The 19,692-nt window shown below is 40.4% G+C and overlaps 1 protein-coding gene across 1 annotated transcript; it reads left to right on the top strand.

Moving 5' to 3' along the window:
* The first annotated feature begins 440 nt into the window (after positions 1-440).
* Positions 441-1,245, top strand: LOC106373415. Its single transcript, XM_013813589.1, has 2 exons — positions 441-566; positions 676-1,245. Exons 1-2 carry the CDS (start codon positions 441-443, stop codon positions 1,243-1,245), a joined length of 696 nt encoding a protein of 231 aa, XP_013669043.1.
* Positions 1,246-19,692: the final 18,447 nt, after the last annotated feature.

Here is a 19,692-nt window from a genome sequence, read left to right as displayed (position 1 = left end):
GGGTTTCCCTAACTTTCCTAATTTAACAGAAGTTGACGGTGTGAATTCCGGTTCCCACAGTTTGGCGCTAAAAGAGGGGGGGGGGTGGGTGGGTCAGATTCTCTAACTCAAAGAACACCGAACGATCAATTTGTGATATGCCTAATCTAACGAGCGGTGACATCATCTCTTTCAAGGAAAGAGCAATTGCCGATCAGGTCAAACCTCGCAACGATATCCTTATCATCGAGCTGATGATTCAAGATATCGATGTCGCAAGGATATTAGTCGACACAGGAAGTTTGGCTGATATCATCTTCAGAAGCACCCTCGAGAGAATGAAAATAAATCTATCCAAAATCGCAGAAAACCCAAGCCCGTTAGTAGGACTCTCAAGGGAAGCTACTATGACTCTCGGATCTATTAACCTCACATTTAAGGCCGAGAGAATAACATAAACCATGGAGTTTCTGGTCATCGACCACCCTGCATCGTATAACGCAATCGTGGGCACCCATTGGATAAACTCCGTGCAAGCGGTTCCGTCAACGTACCATCTATGCCTCAATTTTCCGAGAGTATCGCAAGTCTGCTTCGTTGCGGAATTAAAACAAAAAAAATTCTCCTAAAAAGAAGAAGAAAACAAATCCCGTTGAGAATGCCCCAGAACAAGATTCGGTAGAAATCTTTTGGCAGTTGCAGAAAGCTGAGATTTTAGAAGAGAAGCGCGAACCGACTTGCGAGCCTGTGATCTCGGTATGTCTCGATGAAACTTTCCACGAACGGTGCGTCGAAATTAGAGCGAATCTCCGTGAGCCCCTAAAGGCGGAACTCATTGCCTGCCTAAAAAAGAACCTTCATACGTTCGCCTGGGCCGCAGAAGATATGCCAAAGATCGACCAAAACATAACATGTCACGAACTCAACATCGACCCAACTTTCAAGCCCATTAAACAGAAAAGGCTAAAGTTGGGACCTGAACGCGCAACCGCAGTCAACGAAGAAGCTGAGAAATTCCTTAAAGTGGGATCAATAATGGAGGTCAGATACCTAGACTGGCTAGCCAATCTTGTCGTGGTCAAAAAGAAAAACGGAAAATGGGGTGTTTGTGTCCCACTATCACCCATCGATAGATTACTGGAAGCGACGGCAAGAAACAAGCTCCTGTCTTTCATAGACGCTTTTTCGGGATACAATCAGATCATGATGAATCTCGGTGATCACGAGAAAACCGCATTTATCATAGATCGCGGCACATATTGCTAAAAAGTAATGCCTTTCGGTCTTAAGAACGCGGGAGCGACTTATCGGTGACTCGTAAATCGTATGTTTTCCGAGCAACTCGGAAAAACTATGGAGGTTTACATCGACGATATCCTCGTCAAGTCCCTGGACGAGAAAGAACACATCACTCATCTGGAGGAATGTTTCGCGAGGCTAAATGCACATAACATGAAAATGAACCCGGCAAAATGCAGATTTGCCGTGGCATCGGGGGAACTCCTCGGTTTCCTTTTCACGCATCGCGGAATCGAAGCCAACCTGAAACAAATCAACGCGCTAATTGATATGGTCTTCCCCAGAACCAAACGAAAAGTGCAAAGATTAACAGGAAGGGTCGCGATGCTTAATCAATTTATCTCGCGATCAACTGACAAGTGTCTACCATTCTACAACACTGAGAGGAAACAAGAAGCTTTAATGGTTCGAAGAATGCGAAAATGCTTGTTTCTATATATCGTGGTATCGGCGACAGCGGTAAGCAAGGTCCTGATCAGAGAGGAACACGGCGAACAAAAACCAATTTTTTACATAAGTAAAACATTGTTCGACGCTGAAACTCGATAACAGTTAATGGAAAAGTTGGCGCTCGCTGTAGTGACCTCGGAAAGGAAACTAGGACCGTATTTTCAGTCTCACATAATCGTAATCTTCACGACTTTCCCTTTGCGGACCAATCCAATTCGAATCCCAACGGCAAGTTGGATCAGTCTTGTCCAATTTGCCCTTGGGTGAGTTGGATCACTCCCTCACCGTGCATTCTCATCTCCGGAACTCCCTCCTTCGGGCCTCGATCAAACTGTCTCTTGTTTCATCTTGATTGGAGTGACCGTTGAAACTTTACGATAAAAATGACAAAGACTTGTTTTCTCATATGAATTCGAGTCAATCGTATAAAACGATAACGGTTGACTTAACACCATAGTTGTCTCGACTATACAATTAGTTTCCACTATTTCGTAAAACCAGCATCGTACAGAAGGCGATTTCTCCGGAAGAAATTAAAAACGTTTTAGTCGAAATACGACCCAAAGGGTCTAATATGTAGCAAAACCCACTTACGATTTTTTATGAGAAATCTGCCCAAAGTCACCATGATGGTTTATAGAATATTCGCGAAAGAAGATAAATGTGAAGTTCGAAGATAAATGTCAAGGTTGGAAGATAAATGTCAAGTTTCAAGGGATAATCATTTAGATCGGAAAAATGGAATATTTCCACGAGAAGATAAATTCGAAGGGAAGCCCAAACCGACCTAGGAGGAGTATATAAGGGACGCTAAGGCGAGAGGCGCAAGGACGATTCTTTTTAGACTCTTAAAACTCTTTGCACTTAGAAACTTTAGGCATTATTCTCGACATGTTCTTTTTCTATGACTGGTACTCGATTACTAGACGAACTCGCACATGCAGTTCGCACTCTTGTTCCACTCTTTCAATTGAACTACGTTAGCCTTTCATAAGGTTCAGTCCAAAAATCAACAAAACCTTTTTTCATGTCTTTTTCATTTGTTGTTATCGAGCTGCGACTCAACTAGGTTAAATGTTTTTGGTAGCTAGAACTAGGGAACTCACTGACAGCTCTTGCGGCCGAAGCTTTTATAATCTTGTGTAATAATCGCAACGCTCTTACGCAGATTCGAAATAAAGATCTACTTTCTCCATAAATTCGTTTTGTTATCTTTTCATATTTTTCGCATTTATTTGGTCACTTTGTCGTTGGCTCTCGCAGAGAATCCAGGACCTCGGGGAAAGTTAGGGTTTCTTGACTTTCCTCCGATTACGAAAATCGACGGTGTGAATTTCGGTTCCCACAACATCTTCGAGCCTCATGCAGTAGTCATCCGGTGACATCTCCTGGGCTTTGTATATCCCATGTACCATGTCATCAATATCTGCTCTGCTGTAAGTGTCTGGCTCTGGATCTGACATGGTTTTGGTGAATTTCTCTGCATATTTTGGTAGACAGATATGAGTGTGTCCATCCATTGCAGCTCTTTCCATAATTTCTCTGATGTCTTCCCTTGACACATGAATGATTCTGCCATCTACAACTCGTGCATTTTCATGCTCATCTCCGTATATGTCGTATTCATCTCTTCTTTCCCAATGGAATCTTCTTCTGGCAATGTGATCATAAGGTCTGTTTCCATACTCGTAAAGGCCGTCGATTGATGGTAGACCTATCATATCGATCGATGATGGATCCTTTGTTTTGTCTTGCTGACTGAGAAGGTTTCCTGATCCACTAGCCCTTGCAAGAATTTCTGCGACATCTTTAGAGACGTGTATAACTCGTCCATCCATAGCTTGTGCTTGTCCTTCTGGATCTCTGAAAATACCAAACTCATATGGTCGGAGATAACCAAAATCTGCATCATCTTGTGCTCTTCCCTGGTCTCATGGGAAGTCATGAGAACTCTTGCTTCTTCCATGGAAAGGCCACGGTACTCAATGATCTCTTCTTCTTTGTAGTCCTCATCGTACTCATTAGTCTCCATTACACAGATCTTCCCTTTTGAAGGTATAGCAGTGTGAATTGCAGAGCCATGTTTTTAGTAATCATTCTCCCAAATGTTGATAGATCCTTTTGGGAATTCGTCTATCTCATTCGAAGGGTCACTATCGATCAGTGCTTCCAATGCTTTGTCGATCGTTTCTTCAGACCTATCATCGAGCGACGGTTTAGGTTGAGTTTCGACCGATGCTTCATTGTCTGATTCGACTTCAGCTCAAGGGTCGGTGTAACAAAATGCAATGAATTCTAGATCATCTCCAATCTCCATGTAGGACGTTTGTGGCTTGACAACTCTCAGAGGATCATAATAGACATTAGGGTCTATGAGTGTCAGGCACAACTTGTTGGTCTGCATGTCGTAAAATTGCTCCTACAGTAGCCATGAAGGCTCTCCCAAGTAATATAGAAGAATTTCAGTTGAGCTTGATATCCAGGACATGGAAGTCTACTGGAACTAGGGCATTACCAATCTGCACCTCAAGGTTTCTGATGATTCCTCCTAAGTTCCGCTGAGAACAGTCCACAAAAGTGAATAAATCCTCTGAAGTATCTATCTTTAGACCTAGATGGTTTGCCATCACTTTTGGTAGAATGCTGACTGAAGAACCTGTGTCGCAGAGCACACTAGGGTAGTCAATGCCTCCTATCAAGCACGATATTACAAACTTTCCAAGATCACTCTTCTTGTTCTTCAGTGTAATCCTCAGCCTCATCTTCTCCCTGACCTGATTGAACATTCTCTCAATGTCTTGTTCAGTCTCCTTAGTTTCTCTTAAAAACATCCACAACTTTTGGGTAATGTAAGCTTCCTTAAATGGCTTATCCATTGGGATACTTAGAATACTTTTTGTAAAGGTATCCATCTCCGTATCATTAGCACCTCTCTTAAGATGCTTAGGAACCTTTTCCTTTCTTCTCCTCATGGTCCTTTTTCAGTAGTCTGATCAACTTGCGTAGGCTCTGATGAATCTTTAGATTGCTCAGTGATGTTGTCTGCTGATTCCTATGGAGGTTGAGATGGGTTTCTGAGTGCATTTAATCTCGCTACATCGATTTTCGATAGTTGCACTCGGTAGGTGAGAGGTGGTCATCGATCGATGCTGGAGAACTCTTGTCGATCGTCGGTTGAATCTCTCTGTCGATTGGTGATTTCACATCTTCCTCAAAATCTCTGTCATTGTCGACATCTACAGCCTCTACATCCTCTGCAAAGCTAACCTGCTTCTTAAGAAGCTTGTGAACATTATCCAGCTTAGTGATATCACTCAAATTACCCTAAGTGATTTGTACTCTCTCAAATAAGAGGTCGAATTGTAGTACTTAGGGATCGAATCCACAAGGAGCTGGGGCACACAAAATATCTTAAACAATTTAAAATTAAGCTAGGTCAATTATGGAAATAGTAAATTGCAGTGGTGAACAAGGCAGTTGTTTGGTTGATTGGATTGAGGTTTTGTAAACAATTATGAGAAAGCGTTAGACTTAGGGTTTCTATTCAGGTAATCATGATTATAATAGTCTAGAAACTAGAGTAATTTATTTAATATTCTAGAACTTAAACAAAGTAATAAACTATCAACTTTTGTTTGTTTAGAATATCTATTGTCTGGATCTCAGATCTCAACTGTCGTTTGTTGATCTAAAAAAGTGTCGATCGATGCTATCAATGGATAGTCGATCGATACACCTTTCAGAACGTCAATCGTTACACCTATGTGTTTGTCAATCGATGTTCCTTCCAACAAGCTTTACCGAGCGGGTTTGACTATGTTCACTAGGTTTCCTAAATCAACTTCCGTTTGTTTCTAGCAATCCTTGCACAATATGAATTATTTCAGGTAACAGACCATGCTTCCACTTGCGCCTAATTATCCTAATACCAAGGTTTTAGTTAACTACTCCAGAACACAAGTAATAAGAGCAATTCAATTGATGAATATCACAAACAACTCATCAATCTATATTTGGGGCTAATCCTTCATAATTCTATTTGAACCCTAAACCTAACACGATGAACTACTCAAACATAGCAAATAACACAAAGGAATTCATAAATAGGTTAAGGTTAGAAGTACTTGAGTTTCAATACAAATCTCTGAAAGAGTCTTGGATCTTCTCTCCAAATCTATTAAAAACCTTTTCTGTGTGAAACTAGAAAATAGGAAAAGCGTAGAAAGCGTGTGTTGCCTAGAACAATGGCAGAACAACATAGATAGTGCACCCAAATCACCACTTTTCTCCAAATCATCCCTGAACCTGTAAAAGTGCTAAAAAGACTCCAAAACAACATAGATAGTCCCTAAAATACCTATATACCATGGCTGAAAGTGGGTAAAATCTATGGTATATCACACCCCCAGACTTACCTTTTTGTTTGTCCTCAAACAAAACAAAGGGTAGTCTTTGCTAAGAGGTTTTAGAAACAGCAGGGACTCACACAATTTAAGAACTCATATCATCACCTCTACAATGTTGCAAGCCATATCAAATAAATTTTAACTTCAGAGGTATCCTATATACCATATCCTAGCTTAGCAACCAAATCCATGTAACCATCAACTTAGCTAATAGTGTCTGACTCGCCCCTCTACTGATCTCATTTAATACATATATAAAAGGTGTACGCTTTACCTTGGGAGTATCGATCAAAAGACGCATGGACTCCTTACTCAAGCAAGTTTCTAAACACAAAGGTAGTAGTCTTATCTGATCCCTTTCTTCCCTCTTTCTCTCTTCTCTGAATCTCAATTCCAATGAACAATGATATTGATACAGTTCATCTTCATTCACATTCTTTTTTATTTATTATTATTTTTTATCTTTCTCTTTTTTTTTTATTTGACAAAGTGTAGGCGAATAATTGGGTCACAAGAGACACTCCTACCCCTCCCTTCCAACGATGTGTGATCATTCCATTAGAGTAGAATAATGGGGTCGCATGAGACACTCATACCCCTCTAAACAGCAAGAAATCATTTGAATCTTTTATTTATGTCGATGCCGAAGAAAGAGAGAGAAGGGAATCAGAAACACACATACTTTTACCTTCCAGACTTGCTTGAGGGATTCGATCTAATGTATACCAAGACCCAAGACAAGCAAATTAAGATCCATTAGGTTGGAGATCAGCTTTGGTTCTTTCAAACATTCTCAACAAGTGTGGATAATAGGCAGGTTATTCACTTTGGTATCTCTCATACACTCTGCAGTCAATAAATCTAAGAGTGGTGCTAGAGAGTGGTTAAATAATAAGTAAAATTTTAAAGTTCATTATCCCCTTCTTGCTCAATAAAACTTTTTGAAAAACATTTTGTAAAACTCATACAGTAAACTAAATATCAGTAAACCTCCCCCCAGACTTAGATTACACTGTCCCCAATGTGTATCCAGTCAGAGTTTGGTGGGAAATAAATCATAAGTACATAATATAACAAGGTAGAACGATATACCTGTTCGCTGATGTTGATCGTCAATCGATGTGTGTAAGTGATCGTCGATCGATTCTGGTTAGGTAACATTGAACGATTTCGACCTGGTCTCATTAGTCGATAGACTGGGCAATCGTCACCGCGGGTCTTTTTTTTTTTTGACCTTCAATAAATTAAATGCGAAAATAAGTAACAATTTTGAAATAAAACTAAGTAAAATTACCTAATAGTGGGCTGCCTGCCTCCCACTCAGTCCTTTGTTATAGTCATTTAGCTTGACTTTGGAAGTAGGTTGGCTGTAAAGGAGGTGGAAGACTACTTGTTGGGAAACAAGTGTCTACATATTCTTTGCTCATCGGAATTCATGTACCAATAAAGCTTCTTATGGCTTCATCTCCTATGGTCCACTGATTTTTCAGTATCTCCTTATCAACCTCACTGACATGCATCCTATTCTGAAGGTTATTGATGCTGTGCTGGTGCATTCCAAGTCTGGCTGTAGTTGTTTCATCATGGTCCTCCAATCTCTGGGAAAAGTCTTCTCGCAACAAGTCTTGAGAAAAATTAATCTTATCAAGCTTGTCTTCTAACAACTTCACTGTGACCAGCTTCCTCTTCAGATAAGCTTGATAAGATTGTATTCTCTCTCCGGATCATGTCCATCTCCTCTTTCAGCTCATCCATGCACGTACTCAACTGTCCTTGAGCGGATAGTAGGCGTCATCAAGCTTGTAGTCGAATGACTGTAGCCTATCTTCGAAAGATGCAAGTCGAGCGTCGATCGATGGCTTAGTGTCAACGTCGATCAACTTCGATGTTCCTGTTCCGATTGCATGTTGTTCCTAAATCATGGTTATATCTTGCTTCATCTCATCCGTGCCTGTAGTTAACCATCCTATACTGTTGTTGAACGGGTAGTAAATATCAATGAGCCCTTTGGTGAAATAATCATCTGCCATTCCTATAGCTCTGTAGATTCCTTCTACCAACTCATCTATCTTTGTTTTGCTGTAAGTGTCTAGTTCTAGCACGATTGTAGTGGGTATCTCTGTCTACTCTGGTAAACTAATATTAGTGTGTCCAACCATTACAGATCTTTCCAGAATAGCGCCGATGTCCTCCCTTGACACATGAATGGTTCTTCCATCTGCAGCACGTGCATATCCATCCTCGTCTCTGTATACGCCATACTCTTCTCTACATTCCCAACGAAGTTTCCTTCCGCCTTTCTGATCAAATGCTCTTCTTCCAAGTTTGTGATGACTGTCAATCGATGTGGCACTTGTTTCATCGATCGATGGTTGGTCGAATGCTCTGTTCTGCGTGTGGAAGAAGTTGTTGGGTCCATTCATGGCGGTGATGTCTGCAACGTCTTCTTGTGATATGTTTAGAATTCGTCCATCCATAGCTCGTGCTTGGCCTTCTGGATCCCTGAAAATACCAAATTCATCCAGGGTTAGATAACCATAATCAGTATTATTCTCTATTTATACTTCGTAATCTGGTATATGATGAATGTTGATCGATGGCTTGACGTCACTATCGATCAATGTTGCTTTGTTTCTTGCATGAAATGTGTGGAGGACTCCTTCACCGTCTACGTCAGGACCACAATATTCAATCATCTTTTCCTTGTGGTAGTTCTCATCATACTCGTCAAATCACATCTTGGGTAGTGCAATGTCTACTGCAAAGCTCTCATGATAGCTATTGTCTGCCCAACTGCCGATTGAATAGTTGCCTTGTCTGTCGATCGTACCATCATACTGATAATCTATCGATGTTGGATGTTGACCGTTGATTGAAAAACTCGGGTAGCAGTGTTCTGGCAAAGCGAAGATTTCATTCGCATGGCTACTGTTGATCAATTTTCCGGGACTGTTGTCGATCAATAACTGAATGTCACTGTCGATCGATTGTTGAGGATGGCTATTGAATGATGCTTCATACTCCAATTCCTCATCAGCTTCATGATCGCAGTGGCAATCTGCAATGAATCTAGGATTGTCTCCAATCTCCATGTAGCCTGTCTGTTGCTTAACAACTCTCACCGGATCATAGTAGACGGTAGGGTCTATGACTGTCAGGCAGAGCTTGTTGGTCTGCATGTCGCATACTTCTCCTACAGTCCCCATGAAGGCTCTCCCAAGTAGTAGAGAAGAATTCCAGTTGAGCTTGATGTCCAGGACATGGAAGTACTGGAACTAGGGCATTACCAATCTGCACCTCAAGGTTTCTGATAAATCCTCATGAGTTCCTCTGAGAACAATCCACAAAGGTGAATGAATCCTCTGAAGGCTCTATCTCCAGACCTAGATGGTCTGCCATCACCTTAGGTAGAAGACTGACTGAAGATCCTGTGTCGCAAAGCGCACTAGGGTAGTCAATGCCTCCTATCAAGAAGGGTACTAAAAACTTTCCAGGATCACTCTTCTTCTTCAGTGTAATCCTCTGTCTCATCTTCTCTCTGACCTAGTGAAACATTCTCCTAATGTCCTCTTCAGTTTCCTTGGTCTCTCCGAAGAACATCCACAGCCTGTGGGTAAAATAAGCTTCTTCAAATGGCTTATCCATGATCCTTAGAACCCTCTTTCTGAAACTCTAGATCTCTTTATCATGAGCTCCTCTCTTCAGAAGCTTGGGAACATTTTCCTTCCTCTTCCTTAAGGTTCTTCCCACAGTAGGTTGATCAACTTGCATTGGCTCTACTGCACCTTCATATTGCTCACTGATGTTATCTATTGGTGTCTCTGAAGGTTGAGATGGGTTTCTGAGTGCATTCAGTCGTGCTATATCTATCTTGGGTAGTTGCACTCGGTAGCAGAGAGGTGCTCGTCGATCGATGACTGAGGTCGATTGTCGATTGCCGGTTGAATCTCTATGTCGATCGATGACTTGGTCACTCCGCTGATCGATGTTTACATGTAGGGGTTTGGGTGGATGAGGGTGTCTAGCTACAAACTCGTCATAAGTCATAATTCTGACCGTCTCGCATGATGCAACTGACTTCGTCGATCGATGTTGAACATTCGGTGACGATCGGTGTTCATCCCATTCCATCGATCGATGTTCATCTCTTCGTGTCGGTCGACATCAATGTGAACAGCCGAAGCTCATGGAGCTTTCGACATCGAAATCTCCTTCCTGAAGCTTCTCCTCCTTAACCGATTGCCAGTAATCATTCTCTATGACGACATTGACGTGGTACTTCAGTGCTTCATTCTCCTTTATGAAGTTTTCTTGTTTCTTAATAGCTTCTCCTGTATGAACCAGTTGTGTCTCCAACTTCTTCACATGTGTGTTCAAAGTTTCAAACTTTGCATTCAGCTCAGTGTAGACATTATCTATCTTCCCATCGACATTCACCATAAGCTTCTACTGACCTTCAAGAACTTGATCAATCATTTCTTCTATCTTGCTCTCTCGAGTCTGTGGTGGCACGTTCTGGTAGAAAGAATTTCCATAGTTCATGTTGTTGCTATTGTTAAAGTTGATGTTGTAGGGTTTCTAGAATTGTGAATTCTGGTTGAAGTTACTCCTCTGTCCATTCCCATGGGAGCTTCTATATCCACTCTGATTCCTAGGCCCCTGATTTTGAAAACCAGTACCACCAATGAAATTCATATCCTCTTCCAAATGTCCATCATTGTTGACTTCTACAGCTTCCACATCCTCTGTAAAGCTAACTTGCTTCTTGTGAACACTGTCCAGCTTAGCCTTAACATCGTCCAACTCCTCCTTTCCGAGGGTGGCCGATTTTCTCCTCTAAAAATCAGTGTTCTTGGTGCAACTGCTAGACGCCAAGTTCTCAATCAATGTCATAGCCTCTTCTGGATTCCAAGTGTTGAAATTCCTTTCACTAGCTGTATCCAGAGCCATCTGATATGCCAGCGCGATGCCTCTGAAGAAAGCGCTGAGTAGCTGCACTTCATTGAATCCATGGTGTGGACAATCTCTCTGATAGGAGTTGAATCTGATCCAGGAGCTTATGAATTACTCTGTAGGCTTCTGAGTGAATGTAGAAATCTTGCTTCTTAAGTCCACAGCTCGCGACTCATCAAAGAAATTGCGCAGGAACGCATTCTTGATGTCAGCCCAGGATGTGAGAGATCATGGTGGTAACTGCTTAAGCCAATGCGAAGCTTCTCCAGCCAGTGAGTACTTGAAGAGCTTGTAGAAAAGATAGTACTCCGGAACTCGGAACTCCATTAGCTTTAATGGCAGAAACCAGATCCTCGAACCGCTCCAGATGGTTCATAGGATGCTCGTGTGACAAATAACTGTAGGGTGTTTGAGCAACGAGTGTCAAGTACTAGGGTTTCAGCTCGAAATCTGTCCTCTAGATAGTAGGAGGACAAATAGCAGATCTGTTGGCGTAGTACTGATTTGGACGATTATAGTCAGCCATCGTTCTGGGTCGAGCAGCATCCCCTACAGTGTGAGCAGCTGCAGCGATATTATCATCTTGATCAGGAATTACAGCCCTCTGATCGTCTAACCTCTGACTTGCTGCATTGCGCAGATGACCTTCTTGGTCATGCAAGTCTCCATTCTCATCCCTATCTAGGATTAGTGTCGCAAACATGTCTCGCGGACGGATGTCGATCAATGTTCGGACAGAATTGTCGATCGTCAGTAGCGCACAACTGTCGGTCGACGGATTAGGAGTATCGGTCGACGTTTGCTGAGAAGTGTCGATCGATGAATGGATGTTGTTGTCGATCGATGCAAATCTCTTTTTTTTGCGGATTGCCTAGACAAGACCTAATGGCGATAAAAGCTCCCCGGCAACATCGCTAAATTTATATCACTCAAATTACCCTAAGTAAATTGTACTCTCTCAAATAAGAGGTTGAGTTGTAGTACTTAGGGATCGAATCCACAAGGAACTGGAGCACACAAAAGATCTTAAACAATTTATAATTAAGCTAGGTCAATTATGGAAATAGTAAATTGCAGTGGTGAACAAGCCAATTGTTCGGTTGATTGGATTGAGGTTTTGTAAAAAATTATGAGAAAGCGTTAGACTTAGGATTTCTATTCAGATAATCAGGATCATAATAGTATAGAAGCTATAGGAAATTTATTGGAAATTCTAGAACTCAAACAAAATAATAAACTATCAACTTTCGTTTGTTTAGAATATCTATTGTCTGGATCTCAAATCTCAATTGTTGTTTGTTGATCTGAAGAAAGTGTCGATCGATGCTATCAATGGATAGTCAATTGATACACCTTTCATAACGTCGATCGATACACCTATGTGTTTGTCGATCGATGTTCCTTCCAGCAAGGTTTACCGAGCGGGTTTGACTATGTTCACTAGTTTTCCTAGATCAACTTCTGTTTGTTTCTAACAATCCTAGAACAATATGAATTATTTTAGGTAACATACCATACTTTCTCTTGCGCCTAATTATCATAATATCAAGGTTCTAGTTAGCTACTCTAGAACACAAGTAATAAGAGCAATTCAATTGATGGATATCACAAACAATTCAGCAATCTATATTTGGGGCTAATCATTCATAATTCTATTTGAACCTTAAATCTAACAAGATGAACTACTCAGACATTGCAAAACAATTCATAGCAAATAATATAAAGGAATTCATAAATAGGTTAGGTTAGAAATACTGGAGTTCCAATACAAATATCTGAAGTAGTCTTGGATATTCTCTCCAAATCTACTAAAAACCTTTTCTGTGTGAAACTAGAAAATAGAAAAAGCGTAGAAAGCGTGTGTTTCCTAGAACAATGGCAGAGCACATAAATATTAGGTTAAAAGTCGGCCATGGGTATTTCCGTAATTATGTCTTGACTTGGGTTTTAAGCCGGCTAGGCTTTTCGTGCTTCTTTGTCGATCGATGGCACAGAGTGTGCATCGATCAATGGTGGACTCTGAATGTCGACCTCGAACTTATTCAATGGTCAGCTTCGAGCTTCCTCTCATTTTATCTCCAAAATGCACCCAAATCACTAGTTTTCTCCAAATCATCTCTGAACCTGTAAATGTGCTAAAAGGACTCCAAAACAACATAAATAGTTCCTAACACACCTATATACCATGGCTGAAAGTGGGTTAAATCCATGGTATATCACTTAGCCTTAACATCGTCCATCTGCTCCTTTCCTTGTTTTTCCGATTTTCTCCTCTCAAAATCAGTGTTCTTGGTGCTATTGCTAGATGCCAAGTTCTCAATAAGTCTCACAACCTCTTCTTTATTCCTAGTGTTGAAGTTTCCTTCATTAGCAGTGTCTAGAGCCATCTAATATGCCAGCGCGATGCCTCTGAAGAAAATGCTAAGCAGCTGCACTTCATTAAATCCATGGTGTGGACAATCTCTCGGATAGGACTTGAATCTGAGCCAGGAGCTTCTGAATGATTTTGTAGGCTCATGTGTGGATATAGCAATCTTGCTCCTTAAGTCCTCAGCGCGTGACTCATCAAAGAAATTACGCAGAAATGCGTTCTTGATGCCAGCCCAGGATGTAAGAGATCATGGTGGTAACTGCTTAAGCCATGGCGAAGCATCTCCATCAATTGAGTACTTGAAGAGCTTGCAAAAGAGATAGTCCTCAAGGACTCCATTAGCTTTAATGGCATAAACAAGATCCTCGAACCACTCCATATGGTCCATATGATGCTCATGTGATAGACCACATTATGGTGTCTGTCCCACGAGTGTAAAGTACTAGGGCTTCAGCTCAACATCGTTCCTCTGGATAGTTGGAGGACGAATAGCAGATCTGTTGGCGTAGTACTGATCTGGACGGTTGTAGTCAGCCAACGTTCTGGGTCGAGCAGCACGTCTGCAGCTTGAACAGCAGCTGCAGCAGGATCAGGGATTGTAGCCCCCTGATCATTTATCCTGTGACTTGCTACATTACGCAGATGACCATCTTGGTTATGCAAGTTTCAAACTCATCCTGAATAAGAACTAGAGTTGCAACCATATCTCACGGTTGAGTATCGATCGGCGTTCGGTGTGAAGTATCGATCGATGTCGGGTGAGAAGTGTCGGTCGATGTATTAGTATGTTCGGTTGCCGTTTGTTGAGATGTGTCGGTCGACGAGCTGAGGTATTTGTCGATCGATGCGGTGCGTCTCTCTTTGCGGATTAAACTTTCTAAACGTGCAGGATCTGAAAAAAAAATAGCGGTTGTTCCTTGTTGCTTCTGGTACTGCTGGGCATGCACCTGAAAGACGAAAATTTTTATGAGATTTTTTAACAGTAGAAAAACCTAGACTAAATCTAACTAGATAAAATCTAATAGCAATCAAAGCTCCTCGGCAACGCGCCAAATTTGATATCACTCAAATTACCCTAAGGAGTGACTTTTACTCTGTCAAGTAACATGTTCAGTTGTAGTACTTAGGGATCGAGGCACACAATAGATCATAATCAGCAGTGATTAAGCTAGGTAAATTATTAGAACAGTAAATAAGCAAAGCAAACGAGGTAGTTGTTCAGTTGATTGGTTTGAGGTCTCTAAACAATTAAATGAAAGCGCTAGATCTAGGGTTTCAGGTAATCAAGATTATAGAGGTATAGAATACTTTGGTTGTCAATCTTAGAACTCGACTTCTGATGAGAAATTATTCCAGCTTTCACTGTAGAATCAATCCTATTGACTAAGTCCGATATCTCAGTTGTCGCTTGTTGATCTGGATTGAATGTCGATCAATTCTATGGTTAGAGCGTCGATCGATTTTCTCTTAGGCAAGATTTAGTGAGTTGATAGATAGGTTCACTAGTATTGTCTAGATCAGCTGTCGCTTGTTTCTAGCAATCCTAACTCAAGAGAATCTATTATGGTGCAGAACCTACTGTCGTAGTTGTCTACTATTCTAAGTTCAAAGTTCTAGTTAGCTACTCTAGAACACACGTACTAATAACAGTTCCTTGAAGGATATTTATCACCTTAGCAAATCTATATTTTGGCTAATCCCTCATAACCTTATAGAACCCTAAATCTAACAAGTGAATTACTCAAACATAGCAAAGTAAATCATAGCAACAATATGAATAAACAACATAAAATAGAATAGAGTAGAAAAACTGGAGTTCCAATACAAATATGTGAAGGAGTCTTGGATCTTCTCTCCAAACTACTAAAACCCCTAAATTATGTTTTCTGTGAAAATAAAGAAAGTATGAAAACGTGTGTTGCCTAGAACAGTGGCAGAGCACATAAATATTAGGTTAAAGTCGGCCAGGGGTATTTCTGTAAATGTGTGTGTTTTGGGTTTTAAATCGGCTGGAAACCAAGTCGGGTCTTGCGCGCTTCGCCGCCGATCAATGGCACAGGATGTGCGTCGATCGATGTTAGACTCTGGATGTTGACCTCCGGACTGGTTCGATGGTCAGCTATGGGCTTCTTCTCATTTTATCTCCAAAATGCACCAAAATCACCACTTTCCTCCAAAAAACTCTTGAACCTGTAAATATGCTAAAACGACTCCAAAACAGAATAATTATATCCTGAAACACTAATATACCGTAGCTAAAAGTGGGTAAAATCCATGGTATATCATATCCGATCAAACATCATTAGTCTCGTTGTAACCAAAGGAAAAGGAGGAGGAGGTACGATACCGTTAGCAATACGCCACAGCTTCCTTGGGGTCAGGGGATCTCTGTTTTCTTCCTTCACAACCTCCTCATTGTTACTCACCTCGTGATTTCCCCACAAGCAATATTGTCAGGATTTGGATCATTCAACTCACTTCCAAAATTACGATTTGAATGCGAAATGCCCTTGTCACTCTTCTATCGAAACTGTTGAGAGACACTGAGGAAAGAGTTTTTTCAAAACAAAGAAAGAGCGAGAAATGTTTCTATACTTTAGAAGAATTTTTGAGAGATGAGCAAACAAATATGGAGGTAAAAAGTGTATTCACTTAACATTCACTTTTCATTCGGAAACATACAGTATCAGAAAAGGCAACACTTAGCCATTGATTCCACTTATACGCTTATCTCCACCTTGTCAGAATAATAGGTAATTCTACCGAGCATGAGTCTAACTGTTGGGGTCAAAATGGTCAGTGAAATCAACAACTAAAATCCTCTTAGAATCTTACCACTTACAAGAAGAATCCGAAAATTTCGAGATAAAACTTCCACATATGCCGAGCACACTTGAAAAATAAATTCAAGAAGAAACTCCGCATGTTTATTTCTGCAAAAGAACGAAGAGATTTCTATCCAAACAAGAAATAACCGGAACAAGTTCTTTCGGAAGGTTTTTACGAAACATCATAGTTTTACAATACATTTTTCTGTTAAACAGACTTCTCAAATTTTTTTGGTAAAAACTTTCGTCAAACAAGTAAAATAAGTTTTACGAAACAATCTTCCGTAGAAAGAAACTTTTAAAAGTTTACTTGGAAAACTTTTCGTAAAAATAGCGAAGAACAATTCCGAAAGCATTCACATCTACGAAAAAACGGAAGAGATGAGACAAGGCAGGAGGATTTCCTCATCGCCTCTCTCTCTCTCCTCATGTACTACCTCATCCTCACTCACTCTCTCTCCTCCTTCACTCCTCATTGCCCACTCTCATCGTAATGGCCACACCACCACTCTCTTTGTAGCTCTCTGATCTCACTCAAATTACCCGAAGGAGTGAATTACTCTCTCAAATAAGAGGTTCAGTTGTAGTACTTGGGGATCGAATTCACAGGGAGCTAGGGAATCTAATAAATCTAATCAGATTGATTAAGCTAGGTTGATTATGATTAAATGTAAAAGCAGGTTTGTGAGCAAGGCAGTTGCTCGATTTATTTGATTGGGGGTTTTTGTACTTAGATGAAAATAGCTAGACTTAGGGTTTTTATTCAGGTAATCAGGATTATAATCCTACAGATGCCTAAGAAGTTGTACGCATGATATTATAGAGCTCAACACATATAAACAAACAGATAGGCTCTCGCTTTCTAGGTTTATTTATTGACCATATATAAGTGTCGATCGATGATTCTATAGTAATATTGATCGATACACTTGTTGAACCGTCGACCGATTATTCGATTAGAATATCGATTGACACATTTGGCCAAGCTTTAACGCGTAGGTTGAATGTGCTTACTAAGCTTCCTAGATCAGCTCTCGCTTTACTCTAGCAATCTTAGCTCAATTAGGATGGATTCAGGGTGAGATGCAAGTGATGACCTTTATCTCAAACTCTTAGATCAAGTTTTAGCTAGCTATACTAGAAACATGCTTTAATGACAATCCTAATGATGAATATCACAACTTAGCAATCTATAGTTGGGGCTAATCCCTCATAACCTATTTAAACCCTAAACCTAACAAGAAAACTACTCAGCCATGGCTAAGCAATTCATAACAACAATTAGGTATAAAAACTGCATAGATAAATAGATAGATATCAATGGAGTTCAAATCAAAAGTCTCTTTGGATCTTCTCTCCAATCTACTAAAAATCCTAGAAAACCTTTTGCTGTGAAAATAGTAAAACAAGAAAGCACACTATGCTTCTAACATGTTGGCAAAACTTATATAATTAGGTTAAAACTCGTTAGGGGTAATCTTGTAAATTGGTGAAGACTTGGGCTTTAAGTCAGCTGGGACCAAACGGGCTTCTGCGCGCGTCACCGTCGATCGATGTCACGATGTGAACATCGATCGATTATTCCTCTTCAATGTCGACCGATAGTTGTGCTCGATGGTCAGCTCGGATGCTTTCTCCAAATATCTCCAAAATACTCCAAAATCACCACTTTCTTCCAAATCACTCCTGATCCTATAAGTATACTAAATAGACTCTAGAATATAATAAATAATAGTTAAAATACTTATAAACCATGGGTAAAAGTGGGTCAAATCCATGGTTTATCAACTCCCCCAGACTTACCTTTTTGCTAGTCCTCAAGCAAAACATACAGGCAGTCTCTCTGAAAGAGGTTTGAAAACAGCAGGGACTCACAGATTTTAAATCTTATAATCAACACCTTAGAAAGTCCTAATCTAAAAACCACACTATACCATATCCTAGTCTAGCAACCAAGTTCATCTAGTCAACAACTTAGCAAATCATGTCTGAAAATCCCCTCTACCAACCTCAATTCTTGCATAAATAAAAGTGTAGGCTTTCACTTGGGTATCGATCACAGGATACAAGGATGCTCAAAGAAGTATCTTGTCCTGCAGGTAAACAAGAGTTCTTAGATGTGGATTGCAATATTGCAGAGCTAATGATTCTAAGTTTTAAATCATGTGAGTCCCTGCTGTTTTCAAACCTCTTTCAGAGAGACTGTCCGCTTGTTTTGCTTGAGGACAAGCAAAAGGGTAAGTCTGGGGAGTTAATAGACCATGGATTTTACCCACTTTTAGCCATGTTCTATAAGTGTTTTAATAACTAATTAATATTATATAGAGTCTATTTAGAGTATTTACAGGTTCAGGTACGTTCTGGAGAAATATGGTGATTTTGGGGTCTTTTGAGGTGCAGAACTGCACAGGCACGTCAGATGTCTAGCTATGGATGGAGAGCTTCCCACCGTTATATTGAGCCCATATTTTGACAAAGCATATAGCTTTGAGTTATCTTTCCAATGCCACTGGTTTGATATCAATCAGCATCCTGTAGCAGAAGTTATGCCCGTTTTACTAAGGAGTGGTCAGTCTGCCTCGCGAGAGGAAGCTGTCGAGAAGAGCAACGTATGTCGATCAATGCAGAACTCTTGACATCGATCGATATGGATGCCAGAATGCGGACCGAGCATATTTTATGACCAAATGAAGCCCAAAAGCAACCAAAAATTACCAGAATACCCTTGGACGACCAGAAACCCTATTTATGTTATTTATAAGCCATTGTTGACGGCTACGCTATCTAAGCTTTCTTTGACTCTTGTTCTTAGTTAGGAGAGAAAGGAGAAACTCCTTCAGAGTCCTCCTGGAACTCCATTGTCTAAGGTTTTTATATCTATTGCAGTTTTATATCTATTCATCCATGATTTCTGTGACAAACTTCATGTCTGAATAGATCCACCTGTTAGGTTTAGAGTTCAGATAGGTTATGAGGGATTAGCCCAAAATATAGAACTGCTTAGTTGTGATATTCATCATAGGATTGTTCTTACTTCTTGTGTTCTAGAGTCATGAACTAGAACCCTGATCTTAGAATCATTAGGCACAATGCCATCGCTTGGTCTTTTCTCTGAACATAATTCTATTGAGCTAGGATTGCTAGAAACATACGAGAGTTGATTTAGGAACCCTAGTGAACACATATTCAACCCGATCGTAAAGCTTGCTAGAAGCGATATCGATCGATGATCCAATAGATCAATCGATCGATATTGTGAAAGGTGTATCGATCGATATTCCTATAGAATAATCGATCGACACTTTCTACAGATCAACATGCGAGAGCTGAGATCTTATCTACTGATAGATAATCTAGACATGCGAGAGCTGGTAGATTATTGTTATTGTTTGAGTTCAATAATATC

This window comes from Brassica napus, chromosome C5, assembly GCF_020379485.1.
Source record: "Brassica napus cultivar Da-Ae chromosome C5, Da-Ae, whole genome shotgun sequence".
Classification (NCBI taxonomy): Eukaryota; Viridiplantae; Streptophyta; class Magnoliopsida; order Brassicales; family Brassicaceae; genus Brassica; species Brassica napus.
This window is presented reverse-complemented; position numbering and strand designations above follow the sequence as displayed.